The sequence below is a fragment of the Ictidomys tridecemlineatus genome, chromosome 1, assembly GCF_052094955.1.
Source record: "Ictidomys tridecemlineatus isolate mIctTri1 chromosome 1, mIctTri1.hap1, whole genome shotgun sequence".
In the NCBI taxonomy this organism is placed as follows: Eukaryota; Metazoa; Chordata; class Mammalia; order Rodentia; family Sciuridae; genus Ictidomys; species Ictidomys tridecemlineatus.
The window spans coordinates 123,100,319-123,121,562 of record NC_135477.1 but is presented as its reverse complement, the minus strand read 5'-3'; the positions used below and the strand labels follow the sequence as shown (position 1 = coordinate 123,121,562).

The 21,244-nt window shown below is 44.1% G+C and overlaps 1 protein-coding gene across 8 annotated transcripts in view; it reads right to left on the bottom strand.

Annotated features, from left to right (window-relative positions):
* Arhgap26 (Rho GTPase activating protein 26) overlaps window positions 1–21,244 on the bottom strand; it is a 415,947-nt gene that overhangs the window by 305,178 nt on the left and 89,525 nt on the right. For all 8 annotated transcript variants that reach the window (XM_078047074.1, XM_078047111.1, XM_040273751.2 and 5 more), the window contains exons 2-4: window positions 7,318–7,413; window positions 5,369–5,430; window positions 1,705–1,776 (exon numbers count right to left, since the gene is read on the bottom strand). In XM_078047074.1, coding sequence (XP_077903200.1) covers window positions 1,705–1,776; window positions 5,369–5,430; window positions 7,318–7,413 — 230 coding nt within the window. The remainder of the gene's footprint in view (window positions 1–1,704; window positions 1,777–5,368; window positions 5,431–7,317; window positions 7,414–21,244) is intronic.

Below are 21,244 nucleotides of genomic sequence, written 5' to 3'. Positions count from 1 at the left end.
ATTATTAATAATTTAATGAAGGAGAGAACACAGTATGATGCTAGGTTGAGTGACTATTTCATTTAAAATTCTTTTATTCTTACAGCAGGTCCCCACAACTCCCTACTCCTCTCATGAGGATCACTGATCTTAAATCCCAAGGGAGCCCACTCAGGCTTCTGCTTCTCCCTGGTGACAGTGGTAAACCCCCCCAAACAATGTGAGGCAAGAGGCCAGAGTGAGAGGCATCTGTGCCTAGAAGAAGTGACTCCTAGAAAGATGACTCAATATGCAGGTCCTCCTGCCTCTGCCTCAAAGCTCTCCCCCGAGACCTTGAGAAGCCAGCACTGTACATGCCACAGGAAAGCACAGGCCCAAGGCCCCAAGAGTTCACTCACCAGCATATTCTCAGCCCTCACGGGTCAGTCCAAAGTCCTGGACAAAATCTTAGTACAACCAGATTTCCTTCAAATTATACACTCCTTAATCTTTCATACAAAACTAATGAATTTCCATTGCTTCGTTAATATAAAATGAAACTGGTAAACAAATGCCCTAAAACTAGGAGAAAATCTTTGCCATGGTCTCTCCTTCAATCCATGGCCACCCATGGCTCTGACAGACCCTGACTAAACATCTTTTTCATAGAGATAGATCATATCTATTTCTACAAGGCAGGTGAGAGGGCTCTCACTCTACAACACTTCACTACTGTCTTCTCACCTACAATCACTTCTCAAGGACATTTCACAACTGAGTAAAATCCACGCCAAGGAAGAGGATGGTGCAGCCCCAAACCTCCTGCAGGTGGCGTGAGGGACTATGGCTGAACTGACCCAGTTCCAGGAAAAAAAAAAAAAAAGTGAAAAAGCCTTTTGCTTCCATGGATTCCAATTAAAACATCTTTCCTGCAGGTGGTCTCTAACACTCTACTGGAGGTCAAAGCAGCTAGGATTTCCAGTGATTTATCACAGGCGGGAAGCCCCAGAGAATCCCCTCTAAAAAACAAACTGGTTTCCCTTTGCAGTCTTTCAGTAATATATGAAACTAGCTGAGTTTGGGCTGCAGTCCCTCCGGGTCAGTGATAACCCACAGAGACCTCTAGGCTGAAGCAGGCCTGCAGATGCACTTTTTGACCTATACAATGAGTAATACATATTTTCTTAAATTATTTCACAGAACTCTCTGGCTTTTCAGTTTCTCTTGAAATGTTTTAAGATTTGGCCAAAAAAAAAAAAAAAAAAAAAAGGACCCATGTCTACACACCACAAAAACTGGGCAAAAATTAAGTACCAGCCTCCTCCCCTGAAACAGATCCCTGAGCGCAGGGTCTATAGTGTAATTCTGCTTAGGCCATGAGTCCTGGACTCCCTGATTAACACCATCATTCCACAAAAAACAACAAAGGTACTGTCTGTACAGTCAACTGTCCAAGCACAGAGCCATCTGAGAACATAGAGAAGGTGTAGTTTCTTCCTGCGGGTGTTTATGAACTAGCACAAAACAATCAGGTAAGGAGATACTGGAAGGGCTGCTGGGGTGGATGCTTATTCAGGGACCTGCAAAGGAGCAGATGAGCTGGGGTCTCAGCTTATCTGCCAAAGAAGATTTTCTGAAGGTGAGCTTATGTTTTCCCGGAGGCATTCTTAGATTTTTCTAAAGAAGCTTCTGTGCTTTCCAGACTTTTACCCTAAAATCCAAGAACAACGTTTGTAACATGCTCACCTTGGCAGCCCCAATTTGCTCCTTTCGAAACTTCTCCAAGGGAGTGATGAGCACCTCACTGGCATTCTCAATCTGGTGAAGAAAATCAGAGGGAGATGGGGGAGACAAAAAGAGTATCAGTAAATGACGTGATGGCAGCTGTGTCACCAAAGGTATTCCTGTGTCTCGTGTAGAATTAGAGTAAGCAATACCATCTTCCTGTCTCCATTTACAAAACTTGAACTGATGGCACAACAATACAAAAGCTAGTCACTGTTCAAAACGTGAGAGTCCTCCTGTGCATGATTAAAATTTGCCCTTTAAAAGGGAAAATGGAAATGCCTAAAAGTGTCAGCAACTTTCTGAAGGCAGAGGGGAATGGTGACAGTACAGTCGTAAGCTTCAAGCTTAGGTGACATCTTCTTATAGATGCCCGTGCATCGAAGTTACAGGTAAAGCAGATCAATAGTGAGTCCAGGTAAAAAAAAAAAAAAAAACCCTTTTGGACATCTGCTGTCACAAGAACCTTTCAGTCCTGATGCTGTGTCACCCCAGTACTGGAACCAGGACGTCTGCACCTCCTGACCACTGTCTACTTCTCAACACCATCTCCCAGGGCTCAGCCTCAGTCCTGCACTCCAGCCCATCACCACCCCAGTGTACCTCCAATGTGCCAATCTTAACCCACCTCTGGCCCTCTGCCCCTGGCTATTCCCTCAATGTTCTGTCCCCAAACCCTTGCACAGATGACTCCTTACTGTAATATTAAGGTTTTAGCTTAAAGGTCACCTTTTTAAAAGGGAGGCCTTCTGTGACACCATTGTCACCCAAAGAAGATCTCTGCCATCCCACCACATGTTTTCCTCAGAACGCATATGCCAGGTGATGTTTTCTGGCTCAGCACTGTACATATTTGTCCCCCCCTCCCTCCCTCCCTCTCCCTCTCTCTCTCTCTCTCTCTCTCTCTCTCTCACACACACACACACACACACACACACACACACACACACATACCATCTTGTAAACACTCACTTGTCTACCACTCTCCTCAAAGCCCAGAGGAGTGCTGAAACAAAGGAGCACTCAAACACTTTTGAATGACTAAATGAATGATATCTTGACTAGCTGCCAGCTGTGTGACCATGGGCAAAACATTTAACCTCTCTGGGCTCTTAATTTCCTCATTTGCAAAATGAGTGGGTTGAACTGTTCCAGCTCTGAGACTCCATGGTCTTTTCTAAGGCAGTGCAATATTTTACAGTCTTTCCTTTTAAGTCACTCATTGCTCACTCTGTGTTCAGCTAGTTATTTCAGGAATCTCATTACAACAAAGTATTATTTTTTCTAAATCATATGCAAGTCCTTCACAGTGAAAGCAACTCAAATGTGTGCCAGAAGCCTTAGATGGACACTGTATAGAACTTCCCAGACACTATGAGGGAAGAGAAAAAGGCAGGTCTCCAAAATTTATTCCTATTTGCCTTTTTCTTGATTTTGAAAGCACTTATTTCAGCAGAGTACATTTTAACAATGGAGTGTTACAACAGTATTGAACTTGTTTGATTTTTATTGTTATCTGGTGTTGCTTAATTGGTTTGCTTGATCAAATCTTTTCCACAAGTCAACTGTGAGTCCCTGAAGATTATAATGGTATGCCAAGCCCCTGGGTCAGTGATTCTCAACATTAGCTGCATGTTAGAGCTACCAACTAACAATCTCTGGATCAAATCCCAGACATCAGTATTTCGTAAGCTCCAAGTTATTCCAATGGGCATGGTCACTGAGGATCTGGTCCTACGCAGCTTATTCTATGCAGGCACTCAACTGCTCACGTGGGAAGCAAGACACCCAAGTCTTGGTCCCCATCTTACTTCTACCTGCGATCAGTCTTGATATGACCTGTTTCCTCATGTGTCAAATGACAGATTGCAGATGGTGAGGAATACAGTCTCTCTGGGTCTGAGAGTCTATGACTGTAACTTCCATCAGTTCCAAGCACTGTGCTTGATGCTGGGGACCCAGAAGCCCATTCTCTGCCCTTGAAGAAAAAACTCCTATTGACTATGGGCACAGACATGTACAGTGATTATCAGGACCCAATGTGGTAAGTGCAGAATCAGAGGCATAAAATGGGTGTGCAGAAAGTACAAAGGACAGCCAAATATCACATGGAGTTAGGGAAGGCTTCCCAGAAGGGGCGCAGCTTTGCTGAGCCGAGCTGAACTGATGATGAAGCTGTCTCATGGCGAGGAGGGGTGAGAAGCGGCTGGTGATGGCCAGATACTCAGATGCAGACGGCAGAAACTCGATTCACTGACATTAATAATAAAATTGCAGAGGCAAGCTGAAAAGTATAATCCAGGCATTGTTCCCTTACCACAGGCCATCGAAATCTGCAGGATATTCATGTTGATTTGCTCACCACGCCCCCCACCCCCAAATACTGACTTGGCCAAGAATCAGGCTCAAAAGAATCACTGCCCTTTCTCAGGCACTAGCACGTGCCCAAACACACAGCTTCCCTCCCCCACCACCAAGCCTACAGCCACCGCCACAACTGCCACTACCATCCTGATTCTGATTTGGGTACTCACTGGTGGGCAATAAGGAGAAACTGGGTCACTTCGCACTGCAAAAAGGGAAAAGCTTCTACTCTGTTTGGAATTTTAAAGAAATTCCCCCCATATTTTGGGGGGGTGGGTGTATAATGCAGACTTGGGTTTGAATTGAGACCATATAACTTACTAACCACATGATCCTGTCTAGTCACTTAATCACTGTAAATCTCAGTATCTTCATCTGAAAAATGGGGATAAAACAGACACCATGTCACAGAGTCCCCATGGGAGGTAAATAGAACAGACAATGTGAAGTGCTTGGCTGAACAATGCCTTGCTAAACTTAATACATTAACAGCTGTTGCTATGGGAAGAGAAGAGAAATCCTCAAATTTTGGTATCTTCATTAGTCCTCAGGAGCATGGCTACCTAGAGACAGTCTCTCTAGGGACAAACCAGCAGGCAGCCTGCAGGGGATTTCTAACCAGGTTTCATTCCCAACATCTGAGGTATGTGGGAGAAGATGCATAGGCACTTCCTGTGGGTGTGGAATCTCTTCCCCATTACTACTGAACCCCAATAGAATAAATGTCCTGAAAGAGAACTTAGGAACCTAGAGATCAGCATTTGATTCTGGAATTTGCACAGCATTTCTCTTTGAAAAGCTCATTGTAATTACCGTCATTTACTAAGTGTCATTTACTGGGGCCAGCTACATGGTAGGTTCTATGCTAGGTGCTTTGGAATTAAGTGAAGCACTGACTCATGTCCTTGAAGGACACTTGAACAGGTTCAATAAAATGTGGGGAGAAGGAGCAGAGTAAGATATCATCTTTCTTATTCTGTTGGTGATAAATCTGAGGCCCCCAAAAGTTAAATCATTCAATAGTTCCACCCTTAAGACTTGTACCTTATGTGTGGACCTCACAGTAAATCTTTGGGGAGACATGATGCTGTTCAGAAGTTGTGCACAAGTGATCGTTTAACAGGCCCAAGATGAGGCCTGCTCCAGATCTCAAAGCACCCCAGGGGCAGACACTGGACTCAAACCCAAGTCTTCTAATAGCAAATCCTTCGCTCCCTCGATGTGCACACACTGGGACCAAGAGCAGCCCAGCTATACTCACCATCCGTATCCGTTCATCTTCAAGATTCCTGAGGACAGTGGCAAACTCCTGCAAAGACCTTGCTGGAAGACAGAAAGGGGCCATGAACCACAAGAAGAGTAATGGGTCTTCAGGAGCCTTTCCAGCTCCACTATGAAGCTATGGATTTCAATTTAGTGTACACACAGATGTCTGAAGTCAATTGCTTCCTCAGACTCCCCTTATCTTTTAATCATTAAACATTCAGGATAAGATGACCCAGAAGTGCAGGTTAATTGTATCTGGCACCCTAGCTAGGGAAGGATTTCTACAAGGAAAAGACCCACCTGTTCCTGAGAGTCCCAGGACTGGTGAGATGCTGGCAGGCTCCCAGTCCCCAGGCTGGACGGGGCAGAGTTCCGCTCAGATTTCCTGTCCAGAATTCAACCTCCTCAACCTTTGTCATGGGGTTGCGTCAGAGCCCAACCTTTTCTTTGGCACCAGCACTGAATAAATAGTGCTGCTGGCATCAGAAGCCACATCACTGGCATCTCCTTGGGTTCTTGCTCTCTGAGTCCTCAAGCCACTCATTAATAGAATGCAGCATGCAGCGTGACAATAAGTAGGGAGTGAGTACAGTAGCCCTGAGGGTCCTCAGGTCACTTGTGCAACTTTGGGAAAAGCAGCCATCCATTCATGATTTACAATGATGCATTTTAATTGGTCTCCCAATTATCTATGCTTGTTCCAAGGTCCTGGTGCTCCACACAGCAACAGAACTCAAAAAACAGTTGATGAATTAACTGACTCACTATAATTTTCTCGATTCTTTTTTTTTTTTTTTTTTGTGTGTGTGTGTGTGCTAAGGATGGAACCCACAGCCTCAAGCAAGTTAATGAAGATGCTCTACCCATGAAACTACAGCCCCAGCCCCAACTTTCTTTTTTTAAAAAATATTTTTATTGGTTGTTGATGGACCTTTATTTGATGTATGTATTTACATGCGGTGCTGAGAATCCAACCCAGTGCCTCACACATGCTAGGCAAGCACTCTACCACTGAGCCACAACCCCAGCCACCCAACTTTCTTAATTCTCGTTCCCTTAATAGAGTCTCCAATATACCCAACGTGAAAAGAATGAAGTCTAATAATGAGACATCCACAAAGAAAGGTGTCTTGACCTTGCCTACCCTCCAAGCTCAGGGCTGCCTACTAGAGAAGGCAAGTGACAGCAGGGGTGGAGCAGCACAGCACCCTGAGAAACAGGAATGCACCACACCCTGCAGCCTTTTGGTAAGGAACAAAAGAAACGGGGATCCTGGTGAGCTGGACCCTGAGCTCCTCTCCCCATCTGAAGGTAGTGACAGCCACGCAGAGCTCCAGCCAGCGGCTACCAGGCCAGAACACAAGGCCAGGAGATGGATTCTCAAGCTTTTCAAAGAAGCTGGGAAACTAGGATTTTAGATAAATTCTACTTATATGATGACTCAATTAAAAAAACAAAAAACAACAAAAACTCAGAGCCAAAATAAAGTCTGTATTCTGATCTCACCCTATGAACTATCATTTTGCAACCTCTGGTATAAGTCTCCCTTCATCTACCTGCATGTACTTTTGCACTACAGTTCTTAGCACTATTGTTTGGGGACAGAAGGGAAGGACACAAAACCAGCAGGAAGGAAAACATTAAAGGACAGAGAAAGGATAGTCCCACTGCAAGATCTTAAGCTTCCTCAGCACACTGGAAATGAGTGAGGCAATTCCAGAACTTGTGGCAGCCCAGCGTAGCCCGGGCCCAACCCTCACACATCTCTTGTATCTTTACTAACCTTTAGGCCTCCTCTCCTCTTTTCTTTTTCTTTTTTTTTTTTTTAAGATTTTTATTGGTTGTTGATGGGCCTTTATTTTATGTATTTATTTACAGGCAGTGGGACACCAAAAGCCATGACCAACAGCACATGTTTTTATCTTCCACAAGGTTATGACTTACCTATACACATCTCATCATCTGTTTCTGCATCTCCTATGCATTGAAATTTAAATTCATTTAAGGAATCTGCAAACTTGCGCTTCGCTGAAGACAAATCTAGCAAGAAAAAAAGGAAAAAAAACTGAATTACTGAAATTAAACTGGCCTTCTCAGTCGCTGTTCTTTTTAGTCCTTCTATGAAAATAGCAGCAAGCAAATTTGTTCCAAAGACCATTTGGGGGCACAAATGAATGCAATCTTAAAGTAGTAAATATTTGTTTATAACATGAAACTGGTTTGCTCTAAAAGTTCATATTTTTGTTACATGTGATTCTAATGATTCTACTCCAACCTCTACTTCCTCCTGCCACATAGCGAGTTCTGTCATCTTCATTTGACACATGTGGGAATCTGTTTGGCCCAGATCAGGGAGGAAGCCTGGATCACAGTCCAAAGCAATCTCTTCGGCCTGAAGTTCCACCCTGCCAAACCCACCACGTGGCCAGCACAGCTGCCCCCATGCCTGTCTTAAGGATACTTCCCCTAAGCCCAACCTCAAGCCACACTGGGGAGAGAGCCCTAGGAAAGCTAAAAGCAAGGGCCTGGAGCTGTGGGGCCCCATGGCAGAAGCAGCACTTGACCTTCCTCTTCCAACCTAGGCACACACAGAGCTCAGGTTCTCAGACCCTCTCCATTCTCCTCATGAGCTCAGTGCTGGGCCAGCCTGACAAATTCCCACCTGAGCCATTTCCCTGGGTGGCCATATCCACCGCCACCAGAACAAAGTCCTGGCAACATTTTATAATGGGGTAAAAACACACCCCACACATGGTATCTATAATGAAAACTCTCAGAGGCCCTTGTCAAATTTTAAAAAATAAGCTTTCATTTAAGACAGTAATAAAAGCCAATGATCCTTCCTGAGCCCTCAGCTTCTGTTAAGGGTATAAAACCACGAAGGTACCTTTAAGTGGCCTAACAGACAAGGCTGCTCAGTGCAAATGTGCTTAACTTAATTCCGCACACAGCCTTCCTGTAGATTAGGCTAATCATTCAAATTACCCTTCTCCAAGCTTCCCTCACTGAAGGGGAAATGGCATTATGTTCAAATTCCCAGAGGAGGGAAACATGAGGCAAAACTGGTAACAAGGCCTGGCTTTAATAAGACACGGGCTGGGAGGAGGGCGGTCTTCTGGCTTCACAGATCAACACAGCCTACTAAATAAAAGCATCGTGGTCCTCAGCGCTTCTCTTTCTTTGCTCCCATTTTGTCCCTTAAGAGTCAAGGGGTCATGTTTTTCATCTTCTGATTTTGTTTGGTTGGTTCCTTGTCCTTGCACCCGGCAGGGCATCCTGCTCAGCCTGTGCTGAATAAATGCGGAGGGAGTCATGGCACCCAAACCCCATCCCCAGCACTCCTCCCAAGCAATGGCTGCTCGGGAAAAGCCAGGCTCAGGCCCTACTGCAGTCCTCAAGTCCAGGGCTCAAGCTACTGCATGGAGCATGGACCACCCTCCCACAAAGTCAAATGACCCAGGTTCTGAGCTAACCAGGGCTTGTGCAAAGCACTTTGTTCTACAGTGCAAGACACGACACTTGGGGTGAAAAGGGGGAACACAGGAGCCAACTTCCAGTCCCTCACTGGTTCAGTCACTTGGTCCTAGACAAAAAGTCAAAAGATGCTGGAGAGGAAGCAGGCTTCTCTCACAACTGGCCATCCCAGGCAGAGGACAGCCCTCAGAACACAAGCCACCCTCCAGCAAGTCAAGAAGAACAGAAGCATCTGGAAGTCAGAACACTGTAGGGAGGAAGGAAAGGGGCAGCCCCAGGCAGGCAAGAGCAAACAGGGGAGAGTGCTATTTTAGAGTGAAACAGGAGCCCTCCAAGAGGGCATCCAATGTGCACTGAATTCTTTAATCTGAATGTTCCTCAACTAGAACCCACAAAGAAAGGCTGAGTGAGGAGTAAGAATAGCTCTGCCCCTGTATCCACCATCCTCCTGGGCCTCCCCAAGAGGACGAGACAGACTCCAAGTTGGACCATCATCTCGACAACATGAAAAAAAAATGTGAAACATAAGCCAGGCTAGGGAAAGATTCCAGCAGGCACCTGAAAGGCTGTGTTGCCAGGGCCAGCCGCCAATGCAGACGGAGGAGCAGCTAATAATAATAATGCACAATGGGGCTTTGTGGGGTCTTTTCACAGGAAGACCCATTTCACCTGGGAGCTCATGACCAGAAGGTAACCTGAATTCACTGTCCAGTTGCCCAGAGCACACTCTGCCATGGCAGAAGCCTGAGTAGCACTGCAGACTGGAGGGACCAAAGGGCCTCGCCCCTTAATGGAAGACTGGGGATGAGTGCTGCTATGGAGTCAGTACTGGGCTCTGAGCCAATGAGGACAGCTGGGGTGAGTAAGAGCCCCAATCACTGGAACCTGAAATGTTCTCACCTCGGACTTAGAGAAAACTTCCAGGAAAGCTATAGTAGACACCTGTTGTTTTCTTGTTCAGAATCCATAACCCAGACGTTGGGACCACATCTCAAGCCTATTTGGGAGAACCTCCCTTCACTATTTGAATTCTATGGGATGCTGGTTATAGGTTGATCAACCCCAACCTCTTGCTCCAGCCCCAGCCCCCACTGGCTCCTGGGTTCAAGTTCCAGCTCCACCACTTATCAGACATAACACCCTGGGTCAAGTCTCAGTTACATCATCTGAGAGAAGCCTCAGGTGGGCTGGACACTCTGGACAGGCACTGTACCTACCACAAAACTCCTCTTTAGGCTAAAGCTGTGCTACTCTCTCCAGATATATTAATCCTTCAAAAATAAGCCCCACTGGGGAAAAGCATGATTATCCATGTGTAGAGCTCAGAGAAGCTAAAGGACTGACCTAAGAACACACAATCAGACAGAAGACACCTATGACTCCAGTGTTCTCAGAACTGAGACCCTTATAGCATTTGGCAACAAGTTAGCTCACCCCATTAATCCATTTTGTTCCCCTGTCCCAGATGTAATATATAATTATAATGTAATTATACGAATAAAATTATAGCAATATTAATTAATTATTTAAACTCTACATTATGATTTCCAATGTACTTTTATGTACCTGTGTCAACTTTGTTGAAATATTCACAGAACTGAAAGCTTGGGACTTAATGGGTTAAGATAACCCCTCTATTACTTGGGACAATGGAAAAGACATCAAAATGAGAATACTCAAAAACCATTGCTTCTGACCTACTTCAACCCAAAAGCATTGGTGATGTCTTAGGTAAATTATCACCCTGGATGTGCAACTCATCCAATGATTCATTTCTGCAGCTTTTGCTCTGATGGGCACAAGACTCTAACATGCATATTCCAATGAGGAGAAGGGTGGGAGGGGCTGGTACTGAGGCTGGAGCATCCCACTCACATAACCTCACTGTTTCATGTTCGAGTGGTGCAAGAACAGCAAGAGCCCTGCAGAGCCAGTAATGTTTACTTTGCAGAACATCTGTTGCTAGAAAAGCAGAGTGTTGTCCAGAGCAGAGCAAAGTGGTCAATGCCCACATCCGGGGAAGACAAGGCTCTTCTTCTCTGAGCGAGGAGACCAGAAAGGCAAGGACATGGAAGCAGCTAGAAATCTGGCCTTGTAAGACTGTTCCTAAAGCCATCTGGTCACTCAGGGTCCAGAGGAAAGTACCCTTCCCTTCCTGAAGATGCCATGCTTTGCCTCAGCAAATACTAATTTGCACAGAATTTAAGAGAATTTAACCCAAATGTGATCCCTCTTTCACTAAGAAGAAGATTTATCACAATTTTAAAAAATTGAAAATCTGCCTTAATCTTATGCAAATTTACAGGAAATATTGCAAATCAAGACATTTCCTTTGACTCCATAGGGAAAACTGAATAGAACTGTGCACACACAAACAGGCACGCATGTGTATACCCACATAATAAAGAACTAAAGATAACATTACAATTTTATTTCTTTTCAGTGGATCTACTGCCTTTCTGGGCCATAGTTACCCAAATTGCATATAAGTATCCTTAATATTTTCTGCTACTCAGTCACATTCTTCTCTCTAGATTTAGAAAGTGATTGCAGTTAATAAAGACCAATGGCAGAGGTAAGAACTTGCAAAAGGACTGGCCTCTTGGCTGCTTTAAGAACAAGAATACCACAGTCCCCAGCCCTTGCTAATCTGTCCCTTCTTTCAATGCCAATCACATTCACTCTCTGGGCCTCATTCTGAAACTCCATGTCATAGAATACAAAATGTGCCTAGCACAGGGCTGGACAGTGACTCTCAAAATCTGCTGTATGGGCCAGGCACAGCAACACATGTTGGCTTACAGGTGGAGTGCCAGAGGTTACCACAGAGGGCCCGTGACTCAGAACTGAGAGACAAACACAAGTTCTCCAAAGACTCCAGTTTACTACACATCCCCATTCCCAGGAAAGCCCTGCATACTCAAAACCAAAGTCTCTCCTCACCTCTTCTCCTCCCCCAAAGAGCCAGTTAACAGTGAGGAAGGGCATCACCTGACCATCTGTCTTGCCACACATTTTGACACCTGCCTATCATCTTTGGTAGGTGGCCTACTTCATGCACAATGTCCATTCCCAAGCCTGTCCATTTCACCTCCAAGCATCTCTCAGTTCTGCCCACTCCTCCCATAGCAGACCCTTACCCAACTAGTCCCATTTGCCTGAGTAACTGTAACTGATTCCTTTCACATGTCCCCACATCCTCTTTTGTTCCTCTGGTCAGTTCTTTGCACAGTAGTTTCAGCCCTAGGATGGTTTCCCAGAGTTCTAAAAATAAAGACCAAAGCTCTTCTCCCTGAGGGGCCCTGAAGGGTGTGACCCCACCACCTCCTTCTCTGGGCTCTGGGTGCTCTGGCCTCTGAGGCTCCTGGAGGGTGTGCCACTCTGCCTGTAGCTCTCAGCTCAAAAGTCCCTTTCCCCAGGAAACCTTCTCTAAGCAGGCCACAACTGACTCTTGTTTCTTACTCTCTGTGTGCTATACCCCTTTTCTTTAGAGTAATTTTATATTTGTTCAGGTAATTTTTTTCATTAATATCTCCCCCGCTAACATCCCATACAGGCAGACTCTTGTCCCTTCATGCACACCACTATATCCCCAAACCTAGCACAGTGCAGGGCCCAGAGCAGGTGTTGCTGAAAGAAAAATGAGGGGAAGTTGGGCATTCCACAGGTCCATCAGCCTTTAACAAGGGACAAGTGAAAAAAAGATTAGACAAATTATGGAAAGTTCTCCTTAAGTCTGGTTGAAGCTTGCCGTAAGTGGAAGGAGCAGATGGTGAACAGGGAACCACTATTTACTTAATGCCCCTGCTGATGGTGGCTGGAAGGAGAGTCACCATCATCAGAGGCATTAAGCAAAACCTCTATTCCAAGGAGCTGGAAAATTGAACTACAAATCAGTCAAATGCCAGCCCAAACTATGTCACCATTCCCAAGCCTGGAGTCAAACCAGAATAAGGAAGTATCTCCAGAGGACCCCCTCTTCTTTCTCCTTATCTAAGCAAATAGAACACATCCTATCAGAAAATGTGCTTAGAGGGAAGCATTTCCCCCTACTCTCCATTTTCCCAATTCAGCATGTGACATTTTAAACCTCGTTCATTGTGCTTGGCTCCAGGAAAAGCAAGAGGCGGGCTCTTTTAAATGCTATTCTACAGCCAGAATTCTTGCACTGTACCAACAAAAAGAAGCAGACCGTGTTCAAATCTCAAACCAAACAGAAAGTCACCATAGCATTTGATAGTTTCTGTGACATGTGTTGTGAATTGCCACTAGATGGCAATCAACCATATCAAAGAAGGTATGTTTCTCAAGAAGAAATGACAAGATCTGGACAGATCCTGCCCCATAGGTGAAGACCACTCACCTGAGAAGAAAAGCAGCTCACTCAGGGTGCTCAGTTGGCAGGGGAGGGAAGGTTTGGGCCTGCACGTGGGAAGAACTACTCTAACACCCTCAGAGAGACTATGTTCATCTAAGCAGTCAAGCCAGAGTCAGGGCGGGGAGGGGTGGTAGGGATGAAATCACTGCCAGCATGGCTCAAATTCTTTCAAATCTAGCTGGGACAGACTTTGGAAAACCTCTTATCTCCCTGAGGCGGATGATACGCCCACCAACCCTATCCGTCACACACATTATATGATGTGTATTCTGATTATACATCTGCATGCTTTTCCTGGAGCCATTTCCCTAAAACTATTTCCTAAATGAGGCCATACCAGTACTGACCCTGGAGAATTTGTTTTTCCAGGCAGAGCATAAAGGATAATGAAATTTTCAGAGTTGATTCTAAAAATGAAATCAAATAGAACATGGAAGGGTGGTGCCCTTTCCAAGATGAGGTTTTGAATTCTACTTACATGGAAATACCCTTCAGGAAAAATATGGGAATCCCAAATCCATCTAAATACACATCAAGATCCCTATAATTATGGGTTAACTTATCCATTACTTTACCATGAAACATGCACCTATTAAAAATATTCAATTATTCCATCCTCACAACCATCCTGTAGAATAGATAATATCATCTCCACATTGCAGATGGGGAAACAGAAGCTCAGAAAGATTAAATAACCTGCCCAAAGTTTCACAGTAATGAGTGGTAGGACAAGAAACCTGGTCCTTCTGACTTCAAATCTCTTTATATGCTATCACCTCATTTTCTCAAAAATTTTAGAATTTGGTATCAGGGCACTCAAAAAATTAAACAAAGGTATGTCTATATCCCATATCCTTAAAAGGAACTTAATTTAAAAGGGTCTAATATGTATATAGAAATCTATAAATGAAGGTTGAATCAGAGAGTAAAAAAAAACTACCAAAGTGCAAATGGGATATTATTCCAGCTGGGGCCACTGGAGACTACACAGAGAGAAAAAGAATAGGGAGTGGCACTTGACCTGAGCCTTATTTGGATATGCACAAATAGGAGGAGGCACAGGGCTGGGAGGCAGGCCTGGGAAGGTATTCAAGAAGAAGAAATGAAGCAAAGAGATGCAGTAGCAGAGGACCACCCAGAAACAACAGGAAGTTCATCTAGTGGGACTAGAGGGGAAGTGTGTAGGGAGGTTAGAATCAAACCCAGGAAGGTCTTGATTGCCACACAGAGGAATGTAGACTTTCTCCCTTAACAAAATGGAAACCAGATTTTTACAGAGGAGTGACAAGTTCAACCTATACATGGATTAGACCTTTTACTAAGAAGCTGACCCAGAACTTTGTTTTGGGACACCTACTTTAGTTTGTCCATCAAGCTTCACTGTTAGATAGTACAACTACAGTCAAAAGGCTTCCTCCCTGTGGGACAACTAGATGGCAGGGAACACAGAATCACCCTTCAAACTGGACTATACAGACCATTGCAAAGCCAAGAGATAAGGAAAGAGTATGCATAATTCAAAGAAGCTCTGCTCCCTACTGAAAGCTCCAAGTACTACTTACCAATAATCAGTAGCACTGTTGTGAGATGTACTGAATTATATACAGTTCACCTGTGTATGCAAAGTATAATTTTACCTTTTATATTTAGATATTATATATTATTACATTTATATAAATAGGCATATATCTATATATTGTAAATTATTTATGTGTTTTTCATGTATCGTAAATATTAACTTACTCTCATAAGAAACTGAGAATTCTAGGGAGGAAATGCCATGTGTGTGTATGTGTGTGTGTGTATGTGTGTGTGTATGTGTGTATGTGTGTGTGTGTGTTTATGTGTGTGTGTGTGTGTGTTTGCTGAGGATCAGTCCCCCAACTTTATGTAGTCTAGGCTAGCACTCTACCACTGAGCCACATTTCCAGAACAGAACATGTTCAATGTCAGTGCAAGGCATATATAGTAGGCACTTACTAAACATTTGCTGAATCCATTACTACTGCATCAAGTGATTTAATCGGTATCAGATGTATGATGAAAACTCAAGCCCTAAGGAGCCTCCGATAGTCAGGTACAATGGCACACACCTATAATTCTAGAAACTCCAGAGGCTGAGGTAGGAGGATTTCAAGTTCAAGGCCAGTCTCAGCAACTTAGTGAGGCCCTAGGCAACTTAGGGAGACTCTGCCTGAAAATTTTTTAAAATAAAAAGGGGTGGAGATTTAGCTCAGTGGTCCAGCACCCCCAGGGTTCAATCTCTAGTACTCCCCCCAAAAAAAGCCCACCCCATGACTGAATTGCTCATACCAGACATAAAGAAGCTGGACACAGGGAATTGAGATACCATGTTTAGCCCAGTTATATTCATATGCTGTCCCAAGATATGATAAGGCAGCAGAAGGTCAGTGCAGGAAAAAGTCCCTCAAGGAAAAGTGCAGTATTTACTTAGTTGCAACAAAGAAACCCATTTTGTAAAAAACTGATCAATGGAGGGTGCAAAAAGTGAGGGTATTTCCAGGCTGCTGAAATTATAAATCAATCAGTCAATCTCTCACACAGAGAGAGCACGTATGACATGCTTGGTCTCCCCAGACCCTTGGTCCCACACTTTCAAGTTGTGCGACTTCAGCCACATTACTCAACTTTTCCAAGTGTCCATGTTACTATGAGGATAATAGGAACTTCACAGGGTTGTCATGGGAATTAAAAAGGCAAAGAAAGGGAAAAAGAATGGCAGAGCAGAGCACAGGACAGCCCTCAGAGGCTGGCCTGCCTTCCTTCCCTTAAGCAGAGGCTGAGTGGAAGTTTCCAGCAGGTTAGAGAATTGACAAAGGGAGAGTTTTCATTAGCATAAGAATTAAGCCATTTTTGCCTCAGTGAGTCACCAAACTAACCAAATAACCCTATATACTTGGAGCACTTAAAGGTTTTCCTCAAATGCTTAGAAAACCCTAAAGCATCTACAAATCTACAATTTCCTTTCACCCCTGACAAAGAAAAGCAAGGCAAAAACCTTGGATTAAACAATGCTATTTTGGAATAGCATATGCAGCTTAGTGGTAGATCAATTTGCCTAACATGCCCAAGGCCAGTGGATGGGTCCCCATCATCACAAAGACACACTCATTTTAAGGAACTAACTCAAAGCAGCAAGGTTTTCTTCTTCAAAATTTGATTAAACTCAAGTAGGGGCGTTTAAATGCACTAGGGAAAGTGTGGTACCAGCAGATCCCTTTAGTCAATTGCCTAAGAGGATGAAAGAATTCATGTGCCAAAGTGACATCCAAGAGGCTTGGAATTTACATGAGGTGTGCATGCCCCAGGTGCTGGGCTTCCTGAGAAAGAAGTACCCTAAGCAGAGGAGGGAGGGGGACTTGAAAGGAGAGGGGAACATGAAAAGGAGACCATGCAGGTCAGACCAAGGGGTCTGCACAGTGAGCAGGTGAGAGGGGCTGGGAAGACCAGGAAGCCCCAGTCAGAGAGGAGCGTGGGAGAGTCATAGCAATACTGTGATGCTCAACACCAAAGAGAGGAGCAAGGAGCCAGGTGGCAGGGTCTCAAGGCTTGACTTTTGCTTTTCCTTCCCTCTAAAGCAAGGCTTCTGGAGCTTTCACAAGCCCCCAGCCACCAGGGTATCTGTCAAAATGCATATTCTGATTCAGTAGGCCTGGGAGCCCCAGAGTCTCCATGTCTAAATGAAGTCCCAGGTGATGACATCATGCCGGCCCTATACTACACTCTTTGGCACAAGGGTTTGGACTTCCACCTGAGACCCTGAAAGAAAAACTCAGTGGCTTTGTGCTTCCAGCGTGGTGCTGGGAATATACAAGACCTCAGTAGATACTAGAAAATCAGTGAATGAATACCTTGAGAACCAGTTGCAGACAGAATAAAACCAAAAAAGAGCCATACCTTACATAGCCACCACACAAGGGGACTTAGAGAAAGCTCTTGACACACCTCAACGGTACCAAGCCCACTGGAAACTCAGGAGTAAAATTCCACCAGTGCTTTTTTTTTTTTTTTTTTTTTTTGCTAATGGTGAAAGCATTTCTAGATTTTCTTACAGCAGGGCGCACCTTTATGTCATTCTCGGACAGCATTTTCCAAAAGCCCAACTGAGGAAACACAGACTCTGTTAAGTCTCAGGAAATAACCATAGCAACTAATACCCCCCAAATAAAATGATGTCTTCACAAGGATGTGCCGGCTCAATTAGATTAAGAGGGTGACGTGTACCATCTGAAAATTTATGGTCGTAAACTTACAGCAAAAGCCAGACCTTCTTGGAAGAGGTTTATAAGAAAGGCTTTGCCAATAAATCGAAGATTTGGGGAAAGAGCCAGAAAAATTGAGGAGATGAGGAACTGGAGCAGCAGTGTTCTGCTCTGTCAAGTTCTGAGAGAGGGCCAAAGTATCCACATACAAATCCGGAACTTGATTAAATAGTTACACATCTGAGTGCCACCACTTCAAGCCACTGAACTTTTGTCCTTTTTCTGTGCCTTCCTTTATTCATAGTACAAAGGGAAAACAAGTACTGCTACCTCAGAAAAGCATTTGGAGATACTGACCAAAATAATTATAGAACTTTTAAATGCCAAAATGGAAAATTGCAAAACAGTAAATTAGGATTTATGATGGATTTCAGCCACATTCATTTCTCAATGGGTCATCACAGGATGCAGCCATTTCTGTTCCAAGGTCTTTACATTGGAGTTGGACTTGTGAATGAAGGAGCCAGCATCCATAGATCCATAGCCTACTCTCCACACCTTCAGAACTGCCTCTTTCTTGCAAAACAGATCTCTGCAATCACATTTGCACTGAACAAATCCAGGCATGTAAGAACCTCATCTGAAAAGCAGAAATAGAATACCAAAGCCTGTCACCCCTGAAACTTTTCCAGCAAAGGACAAAAGGAAAAGAAACCACCAACCAATAACCCAGCCCAAAGAATCAGGGCTTAATTGGCATTCAGTAGTTGTTAACTCAGAAAGTCACAGACAGCATAATCAGACACACTTCTGGAGGTTCTTATCAACAGCAGAGACCATCTTGAAGGTAGTCAAATAAACTGAGGTCGTCAATAGCCAAATATGCCTACAACACTGGTGCTGGGGCTTTGGAACAGCCTCCCAGGGTGCAAAATCCCATCTTAGCCACTTGCATGGCATCTATTCTCAGTTTCCACCTGTGTGAAATGGAACTATTGAGAAACCTGCCTTCTGAGGTTCCTGTGAGAAATTAAGACAATATGTGGAAGTATTTAGCACAGAGCCTGGCCAGCAGTAAGCACCCAATAAACCATAGGTGTTAGTGTTAGACACTTTTATGTAATAATGTAGTACACAAAACGCCAGGCTGATTTATGTCTGCAGATAGGAGAGGATGATCCAGCCACTGGGCCACCTCCTTCCCTTCCTTATGCCTGCCCCCACCATGTGGACCTCCTCTGGTCCGCCCTCCACACCTCCTCATGGAGCATTATTAGGATCTACACTGAATCAGCCTAATCCTGGAGCACAGATTAGACACTCCTCAACACTAACACAAGAACAAAGTCAATTTAAAAAAGAAGATTCGTTTGTCTCCCAGGGATAAAATGAATGTTTCCCAAAGAAAATTAAAAAGTACCAGTATCTGAACACAGCCACACCAAATAACATTCTCAGAAATTAGTTTCACTTTCTTTTATCCCCAGTTTAATAAGCCACTTCCCTGCCGTACCTCAGCGAGGCCCCAAGCAGGAAGGTCCCAGAAGGCAAATACTCACCCTTCTCAGATGTTTCTGAGAAATCAAGGTTCCTGCCTCCATTCCTCCATACCCAACACTAATAGCAACACAGTCTCCTCCCAGCCCCAGTAAGAAGTGGTGCTCCAGCTAGTTCTCATGTACTCCTTGTTCCAGACCACCATGAAATTTGAGAGGCCAAATCAGTAGTTCTTAAAATACGGTACCACTTGAGACAGACTCTCCTAGGGTGCCTGCTGCAGCAGTATCAATCAAAGTGTCTGAAGCTGGGGCACAGGATTTGGCTTCCCCAGCAATTTTTATGCATGTTAAAGTCTAAGAATGGATACTACCTAAACCTTCAGAACATCTAGTGCCAAATACCAACAATGGAATCACTGCAGACTGCATAGTGGGAGCTCCACAGAGCAAGCTGGACTTCTAACTCCTGATAGTGAGTTGACAGACACTGACAAAGTGGGCAATCAATGCTCAAGCTGGAAGAAATCCAGGTGGCCACAGGGGTAGAAGGGGGAACATCACAATTCAATTTTTTTTTTGAGAGAGAGAGAATTTTTAACATTTATTTTTAGTTTTCGGCAGACACAACATCTTTATTTGTATGTGGTGCTGAGGATCGAACCCAGTGCCATGCGCATGCCAGACAAGCACACTCCCGCTTGAGCCACATCCCCAGCCCACATAATTCAATTTTTAAAAAATCACAAATTCCAAAGATGGAATTGTTTTTCAAAAAATGTTCTCCATATTTTCTCTAATTCTGAAAACCACACAATCGAAAGGAGAGGAAAGGCAGCAGAATACAACAGACATGAGTATGTCAATATGTAAATCAATGGAAGTGTAACTGATGTGATTCTGCAATCTGTATATGGGGTAAAAATGGGAGTTCATAACCCACTTGAATCAAAGTGTGAAATATGATATATCAAGAACTATGTAACGTTTTGAACAACCAGCAATAAAAAAAATAAAATAAAATAAAATTACTCATTAAAAATAACAGGATTTTTAAAAAGAAAAGAAACGCAACGCTGTTTGGAGCCTGATTTGTAGAAACCCAGTTCATGGCACCTGGAGGTGATGAATGGCCCTGATGCTGACTGCCAGAAACCTATCCGGAACCAGGCTCCCCAAGGGAGGGACAGCTGCCTTCAGTGCCTGGGAAGCCAAGCACTCCTGGACCACAGGCCTAGGCTAGGGCTGCCAACACAAGCTCTGCCCCAGTTAATGTTCTGTCTCACACAGACTCAAGTGGAATCTAGGATTCAGGCTCCCGGGGCAGCTGGAAAATGGAAATGCCTGAGGTAGAGGCAGGACAGCTTCAGGGGCATGCAACCTGTACAGCTGTGCAGAGACTCACGCTCCAGAGGACCTGCTTGGTTTTATGCCCTGCTGTAGCTCTCTCAATTTTTTCAATAATTTTATCTTTGAACTTGGGGGTTGTAAGTGAAATCCAGTGGGAGAGTGGAGTACATGCATGAACAGAGATGTGTAAGCCAGGGTATCATGGTATCCATTGGGGTTCCTTGTGGCCCCAGATGTACATAGTCCCTTGATGCCAAGAAGTACAGAATTTTGAAGGATCCATGACATGTGGGAGCTCAGAGAGTCTTAAAGTGGGTACAAGGTAAGCATGCTCTGTCTACAACTGCTTCTACCTGAGAGGCCACACCTTCCTTTCAATTAGAACTTGCCAATTGCAAGAAGGCAGGTGGATTCTGAGAAACTTGTGACCCACAAGTTTTTTATTTGAGTTATTCCCCTGGATAAGTCAACTACTGTGTGGATGATACAGAATAGGAAAATGGGGCATAACGAGTTCCTTTCCCTTGCAGGCCCTCTTTACTCGGTAAGCAGAAGGTACAGTGTGCTGGGGACATGGGCACATCAGGAAGAGAAAGAACAGCCCTGAGTTATTTTGTGCAGAGTTTCCATTGTTCTTGGAAGAACAAAATAAATGCATATAAGGTATGAAGTATGAATGGCACAACTTTGGTCATTCTGCATACTAAACATTTAAAACTGGCATTGTATAGCCCAAAGATGAACAGATAATTTCATACTAACAGTTTCAATTTAATTTTTTTTTCCTTTTTAGAACAACACTAAATAGCAAATTTAAAATACCATGAGTCAACAGAGACCAGGAAAGAAAGAAGCTATTTTAGGTCTTTAACAGCATTTATGGCTGCTTTTTACAGAGTCCTACAGATTACATGCCACTCAGGTGCAGGAACACCCAGGGACTGCTTTCC